Source organism: Scyliorhinus canicula, chromosome 29 (assembly GCF_902713615.1).
Source record: "Scyliorhinus canicula chromosome 29, sScyCan1.1, whole genome shotgun sequence".
Classification (NCBI taxonomy): domain Eukaryota; kingdom Metazoa; phylum Chordata; class Chondrichthyes; order Carcharhiniformes; family Scyliorhinidae; genus Scyliorhinus; species Scyliorhinus canicula.
Genome location: NC_052174.1, coordinates 824083 through 850218, shown reverse-complemented (window position 1 = coordinate 850218; position 26136 = coordinate 824083). Strand labels below are relative to the sequence as shown.

Here is a 26136-nt window from a genome sequence, read left to right as displayed (position 1 = left end):
TTGCCTCGTGAAAGGATTTGAAAAGAAACTCGTCGCCAGGCATAGTCATGGGGGGGTGGGGGGGGGTATGAGGGTGAAGAGGCTTTGGGGCGAGTTGAGATGGAGGTGGCGAGGTTTGGTAAGAGCCGAAGGCGAGCGCCAAGCCTCTGTCGCCTACAAAATGCGGACGGAGTTGGGAGGGGTCGGGGTTTGGGACTTTCTCTCTGTCTCTCTGTTTGCCTTGGACAGCGGGGGGCGGGGGGGGGGGGGGGTGCATTGCCCTGAATCAGTGAGCATGGAGGAGACAATTCACAATACGGAGAGACTGGAGGGGGCTACAATTAACCGGCCGGGTTCCAATATCTGCCAGGAGGTGCCACTCAACACCGGCCACATTATGTGGAGGAGAAGAATTGCTGTTTGATTTCCACAGTACATCTCAGGCTAAACAAGTGAGGTCAATGCAGTTTGCAGTGCAGGAGGAGGCCATTCGGCCCATCGAGTCTACACCGGCCCCTGAACGAGCTCCCTACCCAAGCCCACACCTCCATCCGAGCCCCGTAACCCCACACAACGTTTGTTTTTAGACGCCAAGGAACAATTCAGCGCGGCCAATTCACTTAACAACACATCTTTCGGGAGGAAACCGGAGCACCCGGAAGAAACCCACGCAGACACGGGGGAGGACGTGCAGACCCCGCACAGACAGTGACCCAAGCCGGGAATCGAACCCGGGGCCCTGGCGCTGTGAAGACCCTCCCACCCAGGCATTGCCTTCTTCCAGACCCTTCCATCAGGCAGAAGGTACAGAAGTCTGAAGACCCGCACATCCAGACATAGGAACAGCTTCTTCCCCACAGCTACTAGACTCCTCAACGACTCCCCCCTCGGACTGATCTGTTCCCTGTAAGAACACTATTCACGACGCCCTATGCTGCTCTTGCTCATGTATTTGCTTTGTTCCGCACTGTAACCAATCCTTGTTCGTCGATGCTACCATTTGTCAATGTTCTCTGTCGATTATTCTTGTGTCTACTATGTACGTACTGTGTACGTTCCCTCGGCCGCAGAAATATACTTTTCACTGGACTTCGGTACATGTGACAATCAATCAGCCCCCTCACGATTTTGAACATCTCTACCAAATCTCCTCAGTCTTCTTCTCTCCCAAGGGGAACAGTCCCAACCTCTTCCATCGATCCTCATCACTGAAGTTTCTCTTCCGTGGAACCAGTCTTGTGAACCTCATCTGCGCTCGCTCCAATACGTTCCCCTCCTCCCTCCAGTGTGGCGCTCAAAACTGTGCACAAAATCCAGCTGAGGTCTGTCTAGTGTCTTGTATAAGTTCAGCATAACATCCCTTGCTCTCGTATTCTGTGCCCCTATAGTCCAGAATACTATGCAATATATTAACTGCTCTCTCCACCTGTCCTGTCACCTTCAATGATCTGTGCACATCGACACCCGGGGCCCTGTGCTCCTTCACCCCTAAAGAATCTTGCCCCTTATTTCACATTGTCTCTCCAGGTTCTTTCTACCAAACTGCATCACCTCACATTTCTTCACATTGAACTTCATCTGTCACCTCTCTGCCCACTCCAACTTGTCCATGACCCTCTCTGCCCACTCCAACTTGTCTATGTCCTTCTCTGCCCACTCCAACTTGTCTATGTCCCTCTCTGCCCACTCCAACTTGTCTATGACCCTCTCTGCCCACTCCAACTTGTCTATGTCCTTCTCTGCCCACTCCAACTTGTCTATGACCCTCTCTGCCCACTCCAACTTGTCTATGACCCTCTCTGCCCACTCCAACCTGTCTATGTCCCTCTCTGCCCACTCCAACTTGTCTATGTTCCTCTCTGCCCACTCCAACTTGTCTATGTTCCTCTCTGCCCACTCCAACTTGTCTATGTCCCTCTCTGCCCACTCCAACCTGTCTATGTCCCTCTCTGCCCACTCCAACTTGTCTATGTCCTTCGCTGCCCACTCCAACTTGTCTATGACCCTCGCTGCCCACTCCAACTTGTATATGTCCCTCACTGCCCACTCCAACCTGTCTATGACCCTCTCTGCCCTCTCCAACTTGTCCATGACCCTCTCTGCCCACTCCAACCTGTCTATGTCCCTCTCTGCCCTCTCCAACTTGTCCATGACCCTCTCTGCCCACTCCAACCTGTCTATGACCCTCTCTGCCCACTCCAACCTGTCTATGACCCTCTCTGCCCACTCCAACCTGTCTATGACCCTCTCTGCCCTCTCCAACTTGTCCATGACCCTCTCTGCCCTCTCCAACTTGTCTATGTCCCTCTCTGCCCACTCCAACTTGTCTATGTCCTTCGCTGCCCACTCCAACTTGTCTATGACCCTCGCTGCCCACTCCAACTTGTATATGTCCCTCACTGCCCACTCCAACCTGTCTATGTCCCTCGCTGCCCACTCCAACTTGTCTATGTCCTTCTCTGCCCACTCCAACTTGTCTATGACCCTCGCTGCCCACTCCAACTTGTCTATGTCCCTCGCTGCCCACTCCAACTTGTCTATGACCCTCTCTGCCCACTCCAACTTGTCTATGTCCCTCTCTGCCCACTCCAACTTGTCTATGACCCTCGCTGCCCACTCCAACCTGTCTATGACCCTCTCTGCCCACTCCAACTTGTCTATGTCCCTCTCTGCCCACTCCAACTTGTCTATGACCCTCGCTGCCCACTCCAACCTGTCTATGACCCTCTCTGCCCACTCCAACTTGTCCATGTCCCTCTCTGCCCACTCCAACCTGTCTATGTCCTTCGCTGCCCACTCCAACTTGTCTATGACCCTCTCTGCCCACTCCAACCTGTCTATGTCCTTCTCTGCCCTCTCCAACTTGTCTATGTCCTTCTCTGCCCTCTCCATCTAGTCTATGTCCTTCTCTGCCCACTCCAACCTGTCTATGTCCCTCTCTGCCCACTCCAACCTGTCTATGACCTCCTCGTGGTTTACAATACTTCCATGTTTTGTATCATCCCCAAACTTTGAAATTGTACTCTCCACATCAACAGTAAGTCTTACAACACCAGGTTAAAGTCCAACATGTTTGTTTCAAACACTAGTTTGCGGAGCACTGCTCCTTCCCCAGGTGAATTGACCTGAGGAAGGAGCTGCGCTCCGAAAGCTCGTGTTTGAAACAAACCTGTTGGACTTTAACCTGGTGCCAGACTTCTTACTGTGCTCACCCCAGTCCAACGCCGGCATCTCCACATCATCTCCACATCAAGATCTAGGTTATTAATATATATCAGGATCGGCAAAGGTCCTCATACCAACTCCCTGGGGAACACCACAACAAACTTCTCTCCAGCCCCCAAAATATCCATTGACCATTACCCGCTTTCTATTATTCGGCTAATTTTGTATCCATGTTGCTGCGCTCCCTTTTATTTCATGAGCCGTAACTTTTCTCACAAGTCTGTTGTGTGGAACTGAATCAAATGCCTTCTGAAAACCCACATACACCACATCAACAGCTTTACCCTCATCGACCCTCTCTCTTACCTCCAAAACTCCAGCAAGTTAGTTAAACACTATTTCCCCTTTAGAAATCCGTGCTGCTTCTTCCTAATCATCCCACGTTTTCCCATGGGATTACTAATTCGATCCCGGATAATTGCTTCTAGAAGCTTCCCTACCCACTGATGTTAAACTGCCTGGTTTGTAATTGATGGGGTTATCCTTATAATGGTTTTTGAGAATGGGTGAAACAATGGCAGGGCGGCACCGTGGTTAGCACTGGTGCTTCACAGCTCCAGGGTCCCAGGTTCGATTCCCGGCTGGGTCACTATCTGTGCGGAGTCTGCACGTCCTCCCCGTGTCTGCGTGGGTTTCCTCCGGGTGCTCCGGTTTCCTCCCACAGTCCAAAGATGTGCGGGTTAGGTGGATTGGCCGTGCTAAATTGCCCCTTTAGTGTCCAAACAAGGTTCGCTGGGGTGACTGGGTTCAGTGACTGGAGGCCATTCTCCAGTGGGGTACCACAGGGAATCTGTCCTGGGCCCCCCTATTGTTGTCATTTATATCAACAACACAGAGACTATGTGGGGGGCGGTATCAGTAAGTTTGCGGATGACGCAAAGATAGGCCGGGTGGTCAGCAGTGAGGTTGAGATCCCTGGTGGCCCGGAGACGGAGTTTGCTGGGAAGGAGGGGTCCGGAGCCTCCCAAGTCGGGGGCGTGGGTCAGCGACAAGACCGGGTTTCTCAGGCTGGAGAAAGTCAAGTTCGCCTGAAGGTGAGGAATTGAATAAACAAATGTGATATAAAATAGGATAATTAGTTAGAATAGTGTCGAGGATAGAGCCGGTCTGAGGGTAGTGAGTTAACAGGCAATGAACAAAGGGATTGAGCGAAGCATGGCCAGAAAGGGGGGGGGGGGAGGGGAGCCTCGTGCAGAGGGTGGGGAAAAGGATGCTGGGTAACAAGAGGTCCCAGGGTTGAGGAATGCGAAGTGAGCCAATCAGGATATGTGGCCAGGTCAGGAGGTGTATAGGATGACCTACGGGAAGCTTGTATGTGAAACTTGATGCCATTTGAATGATATGCGCAGAGATCTCTTTGTCTTCGGCCTCACTCGGCTCTGGGAGCTTCAGGAGACTGTAGGTGTCCTGAGTCTCTATAGAGCGGGTCAGCCTTGCAAGTTGTTTAAAAATAAATAATACCATACCTACAAATCCCTCTCGAGTTTTATTGAGGCCAGACTGACGGGTAAAGAACTTAATTTGTCAAAGGGGTTCGTTACAGGGGTCCGCTCGGAGGTGGCAGCCGTTCATTGACTTCTTCAAGGAAAATTGACCGTCAGAAGGTGGGGGGGGGGGTGGGGAGGGGAGGCATGGAAGTGATGTATAAAGAGCGGGGAATCTAATGTATGGGTAGTTGGGGTCCAGTGCTGGGGGGAGTTGCGTATGTTATTGGGGGGTTTCTGTGTGGGTTGGATCTCTCTGTTGTTTAAAATGTTAAAATTACAAATGCGCTAAGGTGCGCGGGAGGACCAGCGAACCACGTTCACATGTTTTGGGCATGCCCTAAGCTGAGGGGGTACTGGGAGGGATTTGTGGACGTCATGTCCCGGGTGCTGAAAACAAGGGTGGTAATGAGTCCAGGGGTGGCAATTTTTGGGGTTTCGGAAGACCCGAGAGTCCAGGGTGAGAAAGAGGCCGATGTTTTGGCCTTTGCTTCCCTGATAGCCCGGCGATGAATACTATTGGCGTGGAGGGACTCAAAGCCCCCGAAGACTGAGTGGTGGCTTGCGGACATGTCGAGTTTCCTGGGTATGGAAAAAATTAAGTTCGCCTTGAGGGGATCTGTACAGGGGTTCGCCCGGAGGTGGCAACCATTTATTGACTTCTTTGCGGGAGAGTGAGCGTCAGCAGGGGGTGGGGGGGAGGGGGAGGGGGGGGGGGGGGGGGGGTAGAGTAGAGTAGAGTAGGAGGGACAATATGGCGGGTAGTACCGGTGGGAGGGGAGCGGGCTTGTGCAGTATGTTACGATTGAAGTATTGAATGTACGTGGATGTTTGCACATTTTTGCCTTTTTTGCTTTCTTTCTGTTGATGTCTGTAACTGTTTATAAAGCCGAAAACTACCTCAATAAAACTGTTTGTTAAAAATAAAATTACAAATGCCTCAATAAAGTATTTTCTTAAAAAAAATTAGGTTGAGTGTCTTGGGTGACAGGAAGATAGAGACGGGATGGTCAAATGGGCAGGAAAGTGGCGGATGGAATTTAACCCTGAAAAGTGTGAGGTGATCCACTTTGGAAGGAGTAATGTGACCAGAAAGTATTCAGTGAGCGGCCTGATACTGGGAAGTTCCCAGGAACAAAGGAACCTTGGTGTGTTTGTCCAGAGATCTCTGAAGGCAGAAGGGCAGGTTAATAGGGTGGGGGGTGAAAAAGGCAGGTGGGACACTGGCTGAAAGAAGACTTTGGGATTTCCCCTTTATCATAGAATTTACAGTGCAGGAGGAGGCCATTCGGCCCATTGAGTCTTGGCACCGGCTCTTGGAAAGAGCACACTACCCAAGGTCAACACCTCCCCCATCCCAATAACCCAGTAACCCCACCCAACACTAAGGGCAATTTTGGACACTAAGGGCAATTTATCATGGCCAATCCACCCTAACCCGCACATCTTTGGACTGTGGGAGGAAACCGGAGCACCCGGAGGAAACCCACGCACACACGGGGAGGACGTGCAGACTCCGCACAGACAGTGACCCAGCCGGGAATCGAACCCGGGACCCTGGAGCTGTGAAGCCATTGTGCTAACCACTGTGCTACCGTGCTGACCCCTCTCCTCTCCTCCTTTTTCACCTCCCCCTCTGAACCTTCTCGCTTCCTCTTGGCTCTCAACCGTATCTTCGAACCGACACCTGTTGGTGAACCATTTTGCTTTGGGAGGTAGTCCCGAGCCCAGCTCCGTTCTTGCCCCAGGCTCTCCCCGGGACAGCCGTTTGTAACTTTGTCCTTTTCCAACGTCACCCTGAACCTTACGATACAATGATCACTCTTTCCTAAATGCCCCCGCCCCGCCCCGCTGACACCTGACCCACCTCATTTCCTGGAACCCGCTCCGACACTGCGACCTTCCGTGGGAGACTGGACACAAAGTGCCGTCGGAGATTTTCCTGAACACAATCTCGGATCGGTTGTCCCTCTCCGGCCTCAGCTCGACCCACAGCCCCAGTCTACACCCGGGTCACTAACCTGTTAGCGCCACAATATCGGAATTCTGATCGCCTGGAACTCCCCACACTCCGTGCAATCACACACGCACGCACAGTGACCCTGATTTACACATCATTACTTTGCACCTTGCTCCGACTTCACCTCTTAAATTACCGTTCTCTATACTAGCGCTGTCTGGCTCTCCCTGGCATCCCTCTTCAAATAAGAACATAAGAACATAAGAACTAGGAGCAGGAGTCGGCCATCTGGCCCCTCGAGCCTGCTCCGCCATTCAATGAGATCATGGCTGATCTTTTGTGGACTCAGCTCCACTTTCCGGCCCGAACACCATAACCCTTAATCCCTTTATTCTTCAAAAAACTATCTATCTTTACCTTAAAAACATGTAATGAAGGAGCCTCAACTGCTTCACTGGGCAAGGAATTCCATAGATTCACAACACTTTGGGTGAAGAAGTTCCTCCTAAACTCAGTCCTACATCTACTTCCCCTTATTTTGAGGCTATGCCCCCTAGTTCTGCTGTCACCCGCCAGTGGAAACAACCTGCCCGCATCTATCCTATCTATTCCCTTCATAATTTTAAATGTTTCTATAAGATCCCCCCTCATCCTTCTAAATTCCAACGAGTACAGTCCCAGTCTACTCAACCTCTCCTCGTAATCCAACCCCTTCAGCTCTGGGATTAACCTAGTGAATCTCCTCTGCACACCCTCCAGTGCCAGTACGTCCTTTCTCAAGTAAGGAGACCAAAACTGAACACAATACTCCAGGTGTGGCCGCACTAACACCTTATACAATTGCAACAATCTTCTCTTGGTTGCCACCTCTCTTTGGTGAGGTAGTTTAAAGCCCTCCCATTAGAACGAGGGAGGTTGAGGGGCGACCTGATAGAGGTCAACATGATTATGAGGGGCACGGATAGAGTGGATGGGCAAGACCCTCTTTCCCAGGGTGCAGGGGTCACTCACCAGGGGGGCATAGGTTGAAGGTCGGTGGGGCAAAGTTTAGAGGAGATGTGTGAGGCTTTTTTTATGCAGAGGGCGTGGAGTGGACGTGGAGAGGATGTTTCCACTTGTAGGAAAAACGAGAAGCAGAGGGCCACAGCCTCAGACTGAAGGGGCGATCCTTTAAAACAGAGATGAGGAGGAATTTCTTCAGCCAGAGGGTGGTGAATCTGTGGAACTCTTTGCCGCAGAAGGCTGTGGAGGCCAAATCACCGAGTGTCTTTAAGACAGAGATGAAATGAAATGAAAATCGCTTATTGTCACGAGTAGGCTTCAATGAAGTTACTGTGAAAAGCCCCTAGTCGCCACATTCCGGCGCCTGTCCGGGGAGGCTGGTACGGGAATCGAACCGTGCTGCTGGCCTGCCTTGGTCTGCTTTCAAAGCCAGCGATTTAGCCAAGTGAGCTAAACCAGCCCCTAGACAGATAGGTTCTTGATTAATAAGGGGTTATGGGGAGAAGGCAGGAGAATGGGGATGAGAAACATATCAGCCATGATTGAATGGCGGAGCAGACTCGATGGGCCGAGTGGCCTAATTTTTCATAGAATTTACAGTGCAGAAGGAGGCCATTCGGCCCATCGAGTCTGCACCGGCTCTTGGAAAGAGCACCCTACCCAAGGTCAACACCTCCACCCTATCCCCATAACCCAGTAACCCCACCCAACACTAAGGGCAATTTTGGACACTAAGGGCAATTTATCACGGCCAATCCACCCTAACCCGCACATCTTTGGACTGTGGGAGGAAACCGGAGCACCCGGAGGAAACCCACGCACACACGGGGAGGACGTGGAGACTCCACACAGACAGTGACCCAAGCGGGGAATCGAACCTGGGACCCTGGAGCTGTGAAGCAATTGTGCTATCCACTATGCTACCGTGCTGCCCAATGTCAATTCTGATCCTAAGTCTTATGGCCTTGTGGAGACAGTGGTTAAGAAGGCATCTGGTCTACTTGCCTTTATTAGCCAAGGCAGAGAGTTTGAGAGCAGGGAGGTGATGCAGGAACTGTATAAAATGTTGGTTAGGCCACAGCTAGAGTATTGTGGGCAGTTCTGGAATCCACATTATAGGAGGGATGTGATAGCCACTGGGAAGGGAGCAGAGGGGATTTACCAGGATGTTGCCTGGGCTGGAGAGTGTTAGCGATGAAGAGAGATCGGATAGACTGGGCTTGTTTTCCCTGGAGCAGAGGAGGCTGAGGGGGGGAACGTGATTGAGATGGAGGGGCACAGATAGAGTAGACAGGAAGAAACTTTTCCCCTTGGAGGAGGGATCAGTGACCAGGGGGCAGAGATTTAAGGTGAGGGGCGGGAGGTTTAGAGGGGATGGGAGGGGAAACCTTTTCCCCCAGAGGGGGGGTGGGAGTCTGGAACTCGCTGCCTGAAAGGGGGGGTGGGGGCACAGACCCCCAGAACATTCCAGAAGGATTTTGATGTGCGTTTGCGAATCCCAGGGCAGACAGGGCTCTGGGCCCCAGCGCTGGGAAACGGGATTGGAATTGTTAGCTGGTTGTTTCTGACCGGCACAGAAGGGACGGGCTGAAGGGCCTTTTTCTGTGCTGTAGTCCTCTGCGGCTTTTTGGGGGTGACTATCACATGATCTACTGCCAGGTAAAGGTTAGAGGAGAGACGTGCTTAGGTAGGAGGTGTCCCCTCTGACAGGAATGTCAGTGTTCACAAGAGAGATTTTCGGGGGCTGGTAAAAGCAGTGACGAGGAACAGAGAACAATACAGCACAGGAACAGGCCCTTCGGCCCTCCAGGTCTGTACCGGTCATGATACCAACCTTGGCCCAAACCCTCAGCACGTCCTTGTGCCGTATCCCTCTATACCCATCCTATCCGTGTATTTGTCGAGTCGCCTTTTGAACGGCGTTAATGTATCTGCTTCCACAACTTCCCCTGGCAACACGTTCCAGGCACACAGCACTCAGGAGATTAATCATAGATTATCATAGAATTTACAGTGCAGAAGGAGGCCATTCGGCCCATCGAGTCTGCACCGGCTCTTGGAAAGAGCACCCCACCCAAGCCCACACCTCCACCCTATCCCCATAACCCAGTAACCCCACCCAACACGAAGGGCAATTTTGGGCACTAAGGACAATTTATCACGGCCAATCCACCCAACCTGAACATCTTTGGACTGTGGGAGGAAACCGGAGCACCCGGAGGAAACCCACGCAGACACGGGGAGAACGTGCAGACTCCGCACAGACAGTGACCCAAGCCGGAATTGAACCTGGGACCCTGGAGCTGTGAAGCAATTGTGCTATCCACAATGCTACCGTGCTGCCCTTAAGAACAAATTAATCTACACTCCATCATTCTACCCTAATCCATGTACCTATCCAATAGCCGCTTGAAGATCCCTAATGTTTCCGACTCAACTACTTCCACAGGCAGTGCATTCCATGCCCCCACTACTCTCTGGGTAAAGAACCTACCTCTGACATCCCCCCCTATATCTTCCACCATTTACCTTAAATTTATGCCCCCTTGTAATGGTTTGTTCCACCCAGGGAAAAAGTCTCTGACTGTCTACTCTATCTATTCCCCTGGTCATCTTATAAACCTCTATCAAGTCGCCCCTCATCCTTCTCCGTTCTAATGAGAAAAGGCCTAGCACCCTCAACCTTTCCTCATAAGACCTACTCTCCATTCCAGGCAACGTCCTAGTAAATCTCCTTTGCACCTTTTCCAAAGCTTCCACATCCTTCCTAAAATGAGGTGACCAGAACTGCACACAGTACTCCAAATGTGGCCTGACCAAGGTTTTGTACAGCTGCATCATCACCTCACGGCTCTTAAATTCAATCCCTCTGCTAATGAACGCTAGCACACCATAGGCCTTCTTCACAGCTCTATCCACTTGAGTGGCACAGTAAGAAGTCTTACAACACCAGGTTAAAGTCCAACAGGTTTGTTTCAAACACGAGCTGTTGAACACGAGTTTCAAACACGAGTAGTTGAAACAAACCTGTTGGACTTTAACCTGGTGTTGTAAGACTTCTTACTGTGCTCACCCCAGTCCAACGCTGGCATCTCCACATCACTTGAGTGGCAACTTTCAAAGATCTACGAACATAGACCCCAAGATCTATCTGCTCCTCCACATTGCCAAGAACCCTACCGTTAACCCTGTATTCCGCTTTCATATTTGTCCTTCCAAAATGGACAACCTCACACTTTTCAGGGTTAAACTCCATCTGCCACTTCTCAGCCCAGCTCTGCATCCTATCTATGTCTCTTTGCAGCCGACAACAGCCCTCCTCACTATCCACAACTCCACCAATCTTCGTATCGTCTGCAAATTTACTGACCCACCCTTCAACTCCCTCATCCAAGTCGTTAATGAAAATCACAAATCTTCTCTCGTTTCGCGCAGTTTTGATCTGGAACGCGCTGCCCGGAAGGACAGAGGAAGGGGGCTCAACGGGAACCTTCCAAAAAAACAAAAGGCAAAAAGGGTCAGGCTTTAATCGGTTACCAGTGAGGTGGAAAACGATGCGGAGGGATGTGACGAGAGTGCGGCTGATCGGGAGTGCCCTCTCGGAGGGTCAGCACGGACGCCCTCCTCCCACGCCGGGCCCCTCTACCATTCCAACAACAACAACACGGCACCAGATCAACAAACAGATTTGCCGAGTGACTCATCGATCAGAACGTCGCCTGTTATCTTGACTTGCAAACAGAACCAAGGCTCAGTCCGCTGTACTCGGAGCTTTGGTGGCGCTATGGCCATAATAAAGCGACTGCCTTCAGTTTCCACACCCCCCCCCCCAACCCCACCCCACCCCAAGCGCACACAGCTCCCCACATCCCGATAAGCGGTCCTATCTTATCACCAGAACCGACTTGTGTACAAAGAGGCGGGGTCATGCATGACTGGGGCCGATTCGAGCGCTGGACGTCATTAAAAACAGGGTCATCTGATCATTTATCTCGCCGGGATCGTACTGTGCGCCAACTGATTGTTCCCGACAATAAACCCCCCCCCCCCCCCCCCCCCCCCCCCCCCCGCGCTGCTGAAATATTCGAAAGGGAGGCGATCACTTTTTCACCCAGCTGTTCGACGAGCTGTACCGAGGGACGATTTGGAGTCAGATCTTTTCGTTTGGGTTGAATTCGGGGAGAATGCGCAAACTCCACGCGGACGGCGGCTGGGGTCGAACCCGGGTCCTCGGCGCCGTGAGGCAGCGGCACCGGCCGCTGCCCCGCCCCCCCCGCGCCGCCCCCTACGAGAGGTCGGTTAGAAGGAGCATCTTAAAGGGGCAGGGAGTTGGAGAGAAGTGGTTTAGGGTGGGAATTCCAGAGTATGGGGCCTCCAGGTAGCTGAAGACCCGGTCGGCAAAGGTGGAATGATGGGAAACGGCAGGGGGGGGGGGGGGGGGGTGGGGAGGAGAGAGAGAGGCGGGAATTGGAGGAGCGCAGAGGTCTCGGAGGGTTGTGGGGCTGTGGATGACTCCAGAGATAACTCCTGGAGACGTTACGCCTACTGCCTGGCAGATGCGAGCTCGGAGAGTGAATCGATTCCACAGTACTGAGCCCATACCGTCTCGGCAGATGGGCTCAACATCTGGCAGAAGGGGACGATTCACTCCAGCCTGTTACGGTGCAGCCCGGGAGCGTGCCTCGCCGGTGACTCCTGCACACGCACGTAATATGCACACTGTGGTGGTATGGATATGAGCACTGCCATTGGCTCTGGCTGGTCATGTGCCTCTCGTCCGATTGGTTGGAACTAGTCATGTGACTGCTCTCCAACTGGTCGAGAGGCAAGTAGGCCCCGCCTCCGAGGCGGGGTATAAGTACCCAGAGTTCCCGGCGGTCGGCCATTCTCTGTAATCGACCACCGGGCTAACAACTAGCTGATTAAAGCCACAGTTCGGATCCTAAATGTGTCTCGAGTCGAATTGATGGTACATCACACACGGGCAAACCCGCGACGCACGCTCAAACACGCACTCAGGAAAGGGTTAACTCTCCGGCTGACCTGGGTTCCCTGATTTAATAGAACAGTACAGCACAGAACAGGCCCTTCGGCCCTCAATGTTGTGCCGAGCAATGATCACCCTACTCAAACCCACGTATCCACCCTATACCCGTAACCCAACAACCCTCCCCTTAACCGTACTTTTTTATTAGGACACTACGGGCAATTTATCACGGCCAATCCACCCTAACCCGCACATCTTTGGACTGTGGGAGGAAACCGGAGCCCCCGGAGGAAACCCACGCACACACGGGGAGGACGTGCAGACTCCACACAGACAGTGACCCAGCCGGGAATCGAACCTGGGACCCTGGCGCAGTGCAGCAACTGTGCTAACCACCATGTCCCCCCCCCCCCCCCCCCCCCGCCTTCCCGGATGACCCTTTCATGCTTCACTCTTCTCTGCACCCCGCTCTTCGTTCTGCTTCCGCTCCATGACACGCTTGACACAAACAAAATGGCTGCCGAGGCCAGACACAGACTCGCACGCCCGTAGCGCCTGGCGTCACTAATCAGCCCGCTAATGCGATTCCTGACCGCTTCTGCAATGCAAGCGGTTTACCAGGATGTTGCCTGGTGTGGAGGGCATCAGCTAGGAGGAGAGGTTGGATAAGCTCGGTCTGTTCTCACTGGAACGACGGAGGTTGAGGGGCGACCTGATAGAGGTCTACAAAATTATGAGGGGCATAGACAGAGTGGATCGTCAGATGATCTTTCCTAGGGTAGGTGAGTCGAGTACTAGGGGACAAAGGTTCAAAGTGCGTGGGGGAAAGTTTAGAACAGATGTGTGAGGCACGTTTTTTTTACACAGTGGGTGGTAAATATATGGAACGCCTGGGGGGGTGGTGGGAGCAGGTCCGATCGCGGCATTTAAGGGGCATCTGGACAAATATATGAATAGGGTGCACGTTCTCTGTGGTGGTATGAATGTGAGCACTGTCATTGATGCAGAGCACGGGTTTCCCATTGGCTCTGGCTGGTCATGTGCCTCTCGTCCGATTGGCTGGGACTAGTCATGTGACTGCCCACCAACTGGTCGAGAGGCAAGTAGACCCCGCCTCCGAGGCGGGGTATAAGTACCCAGAGCTCCCGGCGGTCGGCCTTACTCTGTAGTCGACCGCCGGGCTCACAACTAGCTGATTAAAGCCACAGTTCGGATCCTAATCGTGTCTTGAATCCAATTGATGGTACATCAATCTCCCTGTCGGTTTCCTCCGGGGTGCTCCGGTTTCCTCCCACGGTACAAAGACGGGCAAGTTAGGCGGATTGGCCGTGCTAAATTGCCCCTAAAAGGTTAGTTGGGGTTACGGGATGGGTGGGCTTAGGTAGGGTGCTCTTTCCAAGGGCCGGCACAGACTCGATGGGCCGGATGGCCTCCTTCTGCACTGAAAATTCTATAGTTCCATGAATGGAAGGATACGGGCTCCGTATTTGGTTGAGGCAGGTACCATGGTCAGTACAGGCTGCGAGGGCCGAAGGGCCTGTCCCTGTCCCTGTACTGCTCTTGGCGACGAAGCATCAGCCAATTCGCCTAACAGCGAGATCACACCACCGGGAGCCAGACCGATTGACTGGTCATTAAGTGACATCGCGCGAAAGATTGTACACACGCACTATGTATACAAACACACACACCACCTGCACACACACACACACACACACACAACACATACATACAGTCAGCGCACACATACAATATAAATGCACAGACATTCGAAACGCATCTTATAAAAGCACACTATTAACTTCCTTGTTCACAGATAGATGGCTAATGGAGCATTGCTTTGATTTGGGAGGGTCCCTGGAGTGTAGGTAATTTAAGGTGCTTAACCCGGGCTAAACAAGTCCTCGGACATCTTAGTGAGGGGAAACGGAAGAATGCGTTATGATGTAATCACCCTCATTACAAAGATGCCACCAGGATTTGATGGTCTGAGCTATAAGGAAAACCTGGATAGGCCGGGACTTTTTTCCCTGGAGCGTCGGAGGCTGAGGAGTGATCTTATAGAGGTCTATAAAATAACGAGGGGCATCGATAAGGCAGATAGTCAACATCTTATCCCAAAGGTAGAGGAGACTAGAACTAGAGGGCAGAGGTTAAAGGTGAGAGGGGAGAGATACAAAAGGGTCCAGAGGGGCAATGTGTTTACACAGAGGGTGGTGAGTGTCTGGAACGAGCTGCCAGAGGCAGTGGTAGAGGCGGGTTAGACAGGTACGTGGGTAGGTTGGGTATAGAGGGATATGGGCCAAATACGGGCAAGTGGGACTAGCTTTTTAATAATTTTTATTGTCACAAGTCGGCTTACATTATCACTGCAATGGAGTTGCTGTGAAAAGCCCCTAGTCACCACATTCCGGCGCCTGTTCGGGTACACGGAGGGAGAATTCAGAATGTCCAATTCACCCAACAGCACGTCTTTCGGGACTTGTGGGAGGAAACCGGAGCACCCGGAGGAAACCCACGCACACACGGGGGAGGACGTGCAGACTCCACACAGACAGTGACCCAAGCCGGGAATCGAACCTGGGACCCTGGAGCTGTGAAGCAACAGGGCTACCACACCGCCCCCAACTTTGTGTCCCAATGGACAAGCTGGGCCGAAGGGCCTGTTTCTATGCTGTAAACATCTATGAGACTCTAAGGAGTGGAGCCAGATCTATCTGTAATTTTGCAGTTTTCTGTAGGACAAGACAGATGATAATAATAATCGCTTATTGTCACAAGTAGGCTTCAATGAAGTTACTGTGAAAAGCCCCTAGATTCCTGGAAGGTTGTCTCCAAATTATTTGCAAAGGGAAAAGTTAACCTGATTGTTAACTTTATTTACAGGGATGGGCAGCACGGTGGCACAGTGGTTAGCATTGCTGCCTACGGCGCTGAGGACCCGGGTTCGAATCCCGGCCCTGGGTCACTGTCCGTGTGGAATTTGCACATTCTCCCCGTGTCTGCGTGGGTTTCACCCCCACAACCCAAAGACGGAGGAGGATGAGAGGCGACTTAATAGATGTTTATGGGATGATGAGGGGGATGGATAGAGTGGACGTTCAGAGACTATTTCCTCGGGTGGATGTAGCTGTTACAAGGGGGCATAACTATAAGGTTCGGGTTGGGAGATATAGGAGGGATGTCTGAGGTAGGTTCTTTACTCAGAGAGTGGTTAGGGTGTGGAATGGACTGCCTGCTGTGATAGTGGAGTCGGACACTTTAGGAACTTTGAAGCGGTTATTGGATAGGCACATGGAGCCCACCAGAATGACAGGGAGTGGGATAGCTTGATCTTGGTTTCGGACAATGCTCGGCACAACATCGAGGGCCGAAGGGCCTGTTCTGTGCTGTACTGTTCTATGTTCTGAGTAGGCGAATTGGCCACACTAAATTGCCCCTTAATTGGAAAAAATAATTGGGTACTCTAAGTTATTAAAAAAAAACTTTATTTCCAGGTGGTCTTTGAACAACATTAATTTGTTCAATTGGAATATATAGTGGCAGGTGTAGAGAATAAATTAAAGTCCTTCCTTTTATTGACTGTAAAGCTGTTTTTTGTTGCTAATCTGATTTGTTTTAACATCAAAGAAACCGATTGGTCAGTGTCATCACTCCCACGGGCGAAATATCCTTCCCTCAAGTTTACCAAATTGAAAATTGTTGGGTTTCACGTCCGGGATCCGGGGTCTCATTTGGGATTAAAAAGGTATAAATGCCTGTTTTGGCTCCAGATTATTGAATGTAAAACACAGCGAGCGGGAGGAGCTGCTGCTTTCTGTACGTGTTAGTAATCAGTTTAAACAGGGTGCGACTAAAGAACTCACTCTGGCTGGTTTACAAAGGGCGGTTAAATCAAAGTTTTGAGATTTTGGTGGTCAAGTTGCAGTTGACTTTACCTGGAGGGGTAAGGGAGAACGTAAGAACATAAGAACTAGGAGCAGGAGTCGGCCATCTGGCCCCTCGAGCCTGCTCCGCCATTCAACCATTGGGCAGCACGGTAGCATGGTGGTTAGCATAAATGCTTCACAGCTCCAGGGTCCCAGGTTCAATTCCCGGCTGGGTCACGGTCTGTGTGGAGTCTGCACGTCCTCCCCGTGTGTGCGTGGGTTTCCTCCGGGTGCTCCGGTTTCCTCCCACAGTCCAAAGATGTGCGGGTTAGGTGGATTGGCCATGCTAAAATTGCCTGTAGTGTCCTAAAAAGTAAGGTTAAGGGGGGGGGGGGGGTTGTTGGGTTACGGGTATAGGGTGGATACGTGGGTTTGAGTAGGGTGATCATTGCTCGGCACAACATCGAGGGCCGAAGGGCCTGTTCTGTGCTGTACTGTTCTATATGTCCAAAGATGTGCGGGTTAGGTGGATTGGCCATGCTAAATTGCCCGTAGTGTAAGGTTAATGGGGGGATTGTTGGGTTACGGGTATACGGGTTACGTGGGTTTAAGTAGGGTGATCATTACTCGGCACAACATCGAGGGCCGAAGGGCCTGTTCTGTGCTGTACTGTTCTATGTTCTATGTTCTATATCTATATCTATATCAACGAGACCGTGGCTGATCTTTTGTGGACTCAGCTCCACTTTCCGGCCCGAACACCATAACCCTTAATCCCTTTATTCTTCAAAAAACTACCTACCTTTACCTTAAAAACATTTAATGAAGGAGCCTCAACTGCTTCACTGGGCAAGGAATTCCATAGATTCACAACCCTTTGGGTGAAGAAGTTCCTCCTAAACTCAGTCCTAAATCTACTTCCCCTTATTTTGAGGCTATGCCCCCTAGTTCTGCTGTCACCCGCCAGTGGAAACAACCTGCCCGCATCTATCCTATCTATTCCCTTCATAATTTTATATGTTTCTATAAGATCCCCCCTCATCCTTCTAAATTCTAACGAGTACAGTCCCAGTCCGAGATAATTACAGTGATAGCTCGGCATTTAAATTTGGACGAGGCACAGTCTGAATCATTGGAATTAGCTAAAATGCGGTTGCAAATTAAACAATTACAACGTGGTTTTAAAAAGAGTGACAGCCTGAGAGAGATGCAAAGGAAAAGGGGAGGGAGGTAATGGCAGAAGAAAAAGAGAGAGAAAGAGAGAGGTTAGAGAGAAAGACAAGGCGAGAGATTTTGAACGTCCGAAAATGGAACTAAAGGAGTCAGAAAGGGATAGAGAATTACAACGTAGGCAGATGCTGAGGAAAGTCTAGAGGGAGAAGTGAAAATTTTAGTGGGATTATGCCAATAAAAGTTTATTTTGCAGGTGCTCATGAGGGAGGAAGGGTCCCAGACAGAGGAACTGAAACTTAAATGGGAGGAGGAGCTAGGCGGGGAAATGGAGGACGGGCTGTAGGCAGAGGCCCTGAGTAGGGTAAATTCGACCGCGACATGTGCCAGGCTCGGGCTGATTCAATTTAAGGTCGTTCACTGGGCCCACATGACGGTGGCTCGGATGAGCAAATTCTTTGGGATAGAGGACAAATGCGCTAGGTACGCGGGAGGACCAGCGAACCATGTTCACATGTTTTGGGCATGCCCTGAGCTGAGGGGGTACTGGGAGGGATTTGCCGGCGTCATGTCCCGGGTGCTAAAAACAAGGGTGGTGATGGGTCCAGGGGTGGCAATCTTTGGGGTTTCGGAAGACCCGGGAGTCCAGGGGGGGAAAGAGGCCGATGTTTTGGCCTTTGCTTCCCTGATAGCCCGGCGATGAATACTATTGGCGTGGAGGGACTCAAAGCCCCCGAAGACTGAGTGGTGGCTTGCGGACATGTCGAGTTTCCTGGGTATGGAGAAAATTAAGTTCGCCTTGAGGGGATCTGTACAGGGGTTCACCCGGAGGTGGCAACCATTTATTGACTTCTTTGCAGGAGAGTGAGCGTCAGCAGGGGGGTGGGGGGGGGGGGGGGGGGGGGGGGGGTGGTAGAGTAGAGTAGAGTGGGAGGGATAAATTGGCGGGTAGTACCGGTGGGAGGGGAGCGGGCTTGTGCAGTATGTTACGATTGAAGTATTGAATGTACGTGGATGTTTGCACATTTTTGCCTTTTTTCTTTCTTTCTGTTGATGTCTGTAACTGTTTATAAAGCCGAAAACTACCTCAATAAAATTGTGTATTTTTAAAAAAAAGTTTATTTTGCAATAGAACGAAGGTGACTCAGTTTAAGACACCGTTTGCACATTACGCCGGGTTTGAGACACGGGTTTTTATCGCCAATGTGAAATGAAATGAAATGAAAATCGCTTACTGTCACGAGTAGGCTTCAAATGAAGTTACTGTGAAAAGCCCCTAGTCGCCACATTCCGGCGCCTGTTCGGGGAGGCTGGTACGGGAATCGAACCGTGCTGCTGGCCTGCTTGGTCTGCTTTCCAAGCCAGCGATTAGCCCTGTGAGCTAAACCAGCCCCTAATGTGCTTAGTTGCCGAGGGTGACTGTACGCACTCTGCATGGACCAATGCTAAGATTCAACCCCCTTGGTCTAGCGTTATTAAGGAGCTCGAGAAGATATCAGAACAGAGCCTTAGAACTGAATCCTTCGTTCCTAATTCTGAATCTTCCAGTCGGGAGAACTACCGACGCTAATGAGAAAGGGCTGTGCAACGTCCTAACTTTCTGCAGCTCGGAAAAAATATCCTCTGTCCCTGGATCAGTCACAAATATCCTTCAAATCAGCCGTGGAATGCATCCCTTGGGGCCCCCAGCATCCCTTGGGGCCCCCAGCATCGATGGTCGGTTCGAAGTCTGGTGCATTCCTTAAAGTGCGGGATCCCCTCTCTAATTCATGGGCTCCACCTTGTCTGACCTGTCCACGTTCAGCCCCATTGGCCCAGACTCGCTCTCGCAATGACGTCACTGCGAAAATCCCCCGGTCGCCCCACACTCCGGCGCCTGTTCGGGTACGCCAAGGGGGAATTCAGAATGTCCAATTCACCGAAAAAGCACGTCTTTCGGGACTCGTGGGAGGAAACCGGAGCGCCCGGAGGAAACGCACGCAGACACGGGGAGGACGTGCAGACTCCGCACAGACAGTGACCCAGCCGGGAATCAAACCTGGGACCCTGGAGCTGTGAAGCATTTATGCTAACCACCATGCTACCGTGTTGCCCCTTGTGGGAGGAAACCGGAGCACCCGGAGGGAACCCACGCAGACACGGGGAGAACGTGCAGACTCCGCACAGACAGTGACCCAGCCGGGAATCGAACCTGGGATCCTGGAGCTGTGAGGCAACAGTGCTAACCACTGTGCCACCCTTGTAGACTGGGAGATACTCTTGCGCTACTTGCAAAAATAAAATTAATAACTCTTGACATGTAAAAAAAACAAAAGGCAACCAAATCGGCCCCTCCCTGCCTGGCGCCCCCCTGTCACCAGCGCGAAACGTTGGCAGCGAGATTCCTTGATGCTTGGAAATCTCCTTCTGGGAAGCCACCATCCCTCCGGAGCTGCAGTTTCACTCCCTCGGCTTCTGCCAAGTGGGGCTCCAGGATATTTTTATCTTACGTCCAGCAGCACAGGAGGTTTCAAAGAAGCAGCGAGGAGCTTCCAAGAAGCACTGGCTGGCAAAACTGTTTGCGACGTTTGGGACATTTTTAGATCTCCAGAAACAAAAACAACACACCGACCGACGAGGGGCAATTGCCGCCGTAAATCCCACCCCTTTCACAACCTCCCGAACTCTTCGCAGGCGACGAAAGGCTCTTTTACGAAGCGCAGGCGATATTTGGGTGTAGCGGTTTGCCCCACCCCGCCACGCATTGGCCGAGGGATGATTGCGGATAGAATCTACTACAGGGTTCGATTCCCGGCCTGTGTGGAGTCTGCACCTTCTCCCCCGTGTCTGCGTGGGTTTCCTCCGGGTGCTCCGGTTTCCTCCCACAGTCCAAAGATGTGCAGGTTAGGGTGGATTGGCCATGCTAAATTGCCCATTAGTGTCCAAAATTCTATGATTAATCTAGGGACAAAAGTTCGGCACAACATCGTGGGCCGAAGGGCCTGTACTGTGCTGTATTTCTCTAACTATCTATTGCACGCAAATCCCACCCGGGCCTGTCAAAGAATTGGCACATCATTATGACAGCATCATAATGATAATCTCTATTAGTGTCACAAGTAGGCTGACATTAACACTGCAATGAAGTTACTGTGAAAAGCCCCTAGTCGCCACACTCCGGCCCCTGTTCGGGTACACAGAGGGAGAATTCAGAATGGCCAATCCACCTAACCCGCACATCTTTGGACTGTGGGAGGAAACCGGAGCACCCGGAGGAAACCCACGCACACAGGGGGAGGACGTGCAGACTCCGCACAGACAGTGACCCAGCCGGGAATCGAACCTGGGACCCTGGAGCTGTGAAGCCACAGTGCTAACCACTGCGCTACCGTGCTGCCCTTTCGAAATGTTGCCGCCGGTGGAACCACAGCAGCACAATTTTGCGCACAGCAAGATCCCATAAACGGCCTCGCACGCGATGGGCCGTTATTAAGGCTTAAAAAATCTTGGCCGGGATTCTCCCCTACCCGGCGGGGCGGGGGGTCCCGGCGTGTCGGAGCGGCGTGAACCACTCTGGCGTCGGGCCGCCCCAAAGGTGCGGAATTCTCCGCCCCTTTAGGGGCCGAGCCCTCACATTGAGGGGCTGGGCCCGGGCCGGCTCCCGCTCTGCCGGCCGGCGTGAACGGCCTTTGGCGCCCCACCAGCCGGGGCCGAAAGGACTTCGCCGGCCGGCGTATGTCCGCGCATGCGCTGGAGCGTCAGCGGCTGCCGACGTCATCCCGGCCCATGCGCAGGGGAGGAAGTCTCTTCCGGCGCAATTCCCGCCCCCGCCGAATCTCTGTGCGCGCAGAATTCTGGACCCGGCGGGGGGGGTCGGAGAATCCCGCCCCTTATTTGTAATTGATTCTTTATCCCTCTGGTAATCCCACTCGACCCGTACAAGAGATCCCACAAACTGATCGTCTATGCCGAATGTTTAGAGTTTTATTGCCAATCTCTGCGGAGTGACACATCAGCAAGCAGCTAAAGACTTGGGTGAAAGGTTTGGCTGATTGAGTAACTTTTAATCCCTCGGAGCGTTCTTTGCCAATACAATTCGGCAGCCAGGAGCAGAGGCTGGCCCACACAGTACGACCATATACCAACTTGACTGTCACAGAAGCATCCTTAATGTACCAAAGTGTCCAGAAGTGTTTCCCAAGGAGCGATTATCAAACAAACTTTAACATCGAGCCACATAAACGGACACAATAATAATCTCTATTGGTGTCACAAGTAGGCTGACATTAACACTGCAATGAAGTTACTGTGGAAAAGCCCCTAGTCGCCACACTCCCGGCCCCTGTTCGGGTACACAGAGGGAGAATTCAGAATGTACAGTTCACCCAACAGCACGTCTTTCGGGGCTTGTGGGAGGAAACCGGAGCGCCCGGAGGAAACCCACGCAGACACGGGGAGAACGTGCAGACTCCGCTCGGACCAAAGGCGGGAATCGAACCCGGGACCCTGGAGCTGTGAAGCAACTGTGCTAACCACTGCGCTACCGTGCTGCCCCATTAAATTGAAATCAAACATACCCAAGAAGACGCAGAAATTGCACAATTTACTCTCAAGGGGAATGTGCTGCTCGGATTCAGCAGCAGAGTACTACATGTCACATGAAGCCCTGTTTGAGCAACGCCACAGGCGGGCTGCTGGGTTCCTCAATCACATTCCCCCTAAGAGCCACCGATGTGGGGAAGCGAATATTTCAACACTCTTGCACCTTTACAAATTTGGAATGGCGTTGGCCCCTCTGAGAATTGCCATTGAGAGTCAACGGGGTCAAGCTCTCCCTCAGTACTGACCCTCTGACAGTGCAGCACTCCCTCAGTACTGACCCTCTGACAGTGCAGCACTCCCTCAGTACTGACCCTCTGACAGTGCAGCACTCCCTCAGTACTGACCCTCTGACAGTGCAGCACTCCCTCAGTACTGACCCTCTGACAGTGCGGCACTCCCTCAGCACTGACCCTCTGACAGTGCGGCACTCCCTCAGTACTGACCCTCTGACAGTGCGGCACTCCCTCAGTACTGACCCTCTGACAGTGCGGCACTCCCTCAGTACTGACCCTCTGACAGTGCGGCGCTCCCTCAGTACTGACCCTCTGACAGTGCGGCACTCCCTCAGTACTGACCCTCTGACAGTGCGGCACTCCCTCAGTACTGACCCTCTGACAGTGCGGCACTCCCTCAGTACTGACCCTCTGACAGTGCGGCACTCCCTCAGTACTGACTCTCTGACAGTGCGGAGCTCCCTCAGTACTGACCCTCTGACAGTGCGGCACTCCCTCAGTACTGACCCTCTGACAGTGCAGCACTCCCTCAGTACTGACCCTCTGACAGTGCGGCACTCCCTCAGTACTGACCCTCTGACAGTGCAGCACTCCCTCAGTTCTGACCCTCTGACAATGCAGCACTCCCCTAGTACTGACCCTCTGACTGTGCAGCACTCCCTCAATTCAGACACACTGACAGTGCAGCACTCCCTCAGTACTGACCCTGTGACAGTGCGGCTCTCCCTCAGTTCTGACCCTCTGACAGTGCGGCACTCCCTCAGTACTGACCCTCTGACAGTGCGGCACTCCCTCAGTACTGACCCTCTGACAGTGCGGCACTCCCTCAGTACTGACCCTCTGACAGTGCAGCACTCCCTCAGTACTGACCCTCTGACAGTGCAGCACTCCCTCAGTACTGACCCTCTGATAGTGCGGCACTCCCTCAGCACTGACCCTCTGACAGTGCGGCACTCCCTGAGTACTGACCCTCTGACAGTGCGGCACTCCCTCAGTACTGACCCTCTGACAGTGCGGCACTCCCTCAGTACTGACCCTCTGACAGTGCGGCGCTCCCTCAGTACTGACCCTCTGACAGTGCGGCACTCCCTCAGTACGGACCCTCTGACAGTGCGGCACTCCCTCAGTACTGACCCTCTGACAGTGCAGCACTCCCTCAGGACTGACCCTCTGACAGTGCAGCACTCCCTCAGGACTGACCCTCTGACACTGCAGCACTCCCTCAGTACTGACCCTCTGACAGTGCTGCAGTCCCTCAGTACTGACCCTCTGACAGTGCAGCACTCCCTCAGTACTGACCCTCTGACAGTGCGGCACTCCCTCAGTACTGACCCTCTGACTGTGCAGCACTCCCTCAGTACTGACCCTCTGACAGTGCAGCACTCCCTCAGTACTGACCCTCTGACAGTGCGGCACTCCCTCAGTACTGACCCTCTGACAGTGCGGCGCTCCCTCAGTACTGACCCTCTGACAGTGCGGCACTCCTTCAGTACTGACCCTCTGACAGTGCGGCACTCCCTCAGTACTGACCCTCTGACAATGCGACACTCCCTCCGCACACTCCGCGCTGAAATGTTAGATTCTGTGTCAAGGTCTTCGGAGTGGAACTGTCTCGGAGGCGAGAGAGAGAGACATTGACGCCATGACAGACACCAAAATGGACCCAACTATAACAGCGCTCCGCTAATTCAATCCTCGAGGGAAAATAAAGACCGGGGTGTGGGGAAAGGGACATGGAGTGGGACGAACTGGGTTGCGTTCAGAAAAGGGTTAGCAGAAATCTGATGGCTGAATGGGCTTCTTTCAAACTGCGGGATTCTATGATACAATCAGAGCTCCCAGCGTGCATTTAAACTGTGATCAAGCGGTTTCAACACTCCGCTGTGTAAAGTGCAGCTAATCAGAATCTAATCTTACCTGGAGACTAAACTATAACAACTCTTATCTGCTCTGTGTACAGTGTGTGTTTGACTGCGCTTTGTTTTTACTGTTTTTACTGTTTGCGTGTTTGCTTCAATGATTCCATAGTCTGAGGTCCAAAGATGTGCAGACGGGCTTTGACTCGGTGCTTCGTGGCTTGACCACCCCACCCCCACGTACCCCACCCAGGGTTAACAGTCCACTTATTCGATGCCGCCTCGTCTGCCAGGGGGGGGGCAGCAGGGCAGCACAGTGGTCAGCACTGTTCCTTCCGCGCCACGGTCCCGGGTTCGATTCCCGGCTCGGCTCGCTGTCTGTGCGGAGTCGGCACGTTCTCCCCCCCCCCCCCCCCCCCCCACCGTGTCTGCGTGGGTTTCCTCCGGGCGCTCCGGTTTCCTCCCACAAGTCCCGAAAGACGTGCTTGTTGGGTGAATTGGACATTCTGAATTCTCCCTCTGTGACCCGAACAGGCGCCGGAATGTGGCGACTAGGGGCTTTTCACAGTAACTTCATTGCAGGGTTAGTGTGAGCCTACTTGTGACAATAAAGATTATTATATTATATTACAACTCTGCAACCCATTACCAATTAATAATCTGTCTACCTGCTCCTTAAGTTTACTCACTGTCCCAGTATCCGCCACAATCTGGGGCAGCGAATCCCACAGATTCACAACCCTTTGGGAGAAGTAGTTTCCCCTCAACTCTGTATTAAATTTGGTCCCTCTTACTCTGTGACTTCTCGTTCTAGATTGGCCCCCGCAAGAGGAAGAATCTGCTCCACGTCGACTTTATCCACAACCCTCATTCTCGTAAACTCCACAGAGCACAGGCCTAAACTGTTCAATCTCTCCTCACACGACAAACCCTTGGGGCGGAAAATCCCCGGGGGGGGGCGTGATTCCCGCCCTGCTGCCCGACGCCGGCTGGCCTGTGCTCCAACGCCGGTAAACGGGAGGGTGTGGGGATCACAACACGCTGGTCGGGGGCCGTTAACAGCGCCCCCCCCCCCCCCCCCCCACCCCACCCACACCCCACCCATGGCAATTGTTAAACTGTTAAACTACCTGACGTGTCTATATCTCTACTGATCCAGCTCCCTCACACTGTCACTCAGTAACCGCTCTCCCCCAGCTCCCTCACACTGTCACTCAGCAACCGCTCTCCCCCAGCTCCCTCACACTGTCACTCCATAACCCCTCTCCCCCAGCTCCCTCACACTGTCACTCAATAACCCCTCTCCCCCAGCTCCCTGTGTTACTGACTGTATCCCTACTGATGTTAATCCAGCTCCCTCACACTGTCACTCAGTAACCCCTCTCCCCCAGCTCCCTCACACTGTCACTCAGTAACCCCTCTCCCCCAGCTCCCTCACACTGTCACTCAATAACCCCTCTCCCCCAGCTCCCTCACACTGTCACTCAGTAACCCCTCTCCCCCCAGCTCCCTCACACTGTCACTCAGTAACCCCTCTCCCCCAGCACCCTGTGTTACTGACTGTATCTCTACTGATGTTAATCCAGCTCCCTCACACTGTCACTCAGTAACCCCTCTCCCCCAGCTCCCTCACACTGTCACTCAGTAACCCCTCTCCCCCAGCTCCCTCACACTGTCACTCAGTAACCCCTCTCCCCCAGCTCCCTCACACTGTCACTCAGTAACCCCTCTCCCCCAGCTCCCTCACACTGTCACTCAGTAACCCCTCTCCCCCAGCTCCCTCACACTGT

General features: G+C 52.6%; 1 protein-coding gene across 1 annotated transcript in view; it reads left to right on the top strand.

Annotated features, from left to right (window-relative positions):
• The window catches only part of LOC119958276 (voltage-gated potassium channel subunit beta-3-like), an 89297-nt gene extending 64072 nt beyond the window's left edge, over positions 1-25225 (top strand). The window contains exon 10 of the mRNA XM_038786707.1: positions 25161-25225. Within this exon, the coding sequence (XP_038642635.1) occupies positions 25161-25225 (65 nt within the window). The remainder of the gene's footprint in view (positions 1-25160) is intronic.
• Positions 25226-26136: the final 911 nt, after the last annotated feature.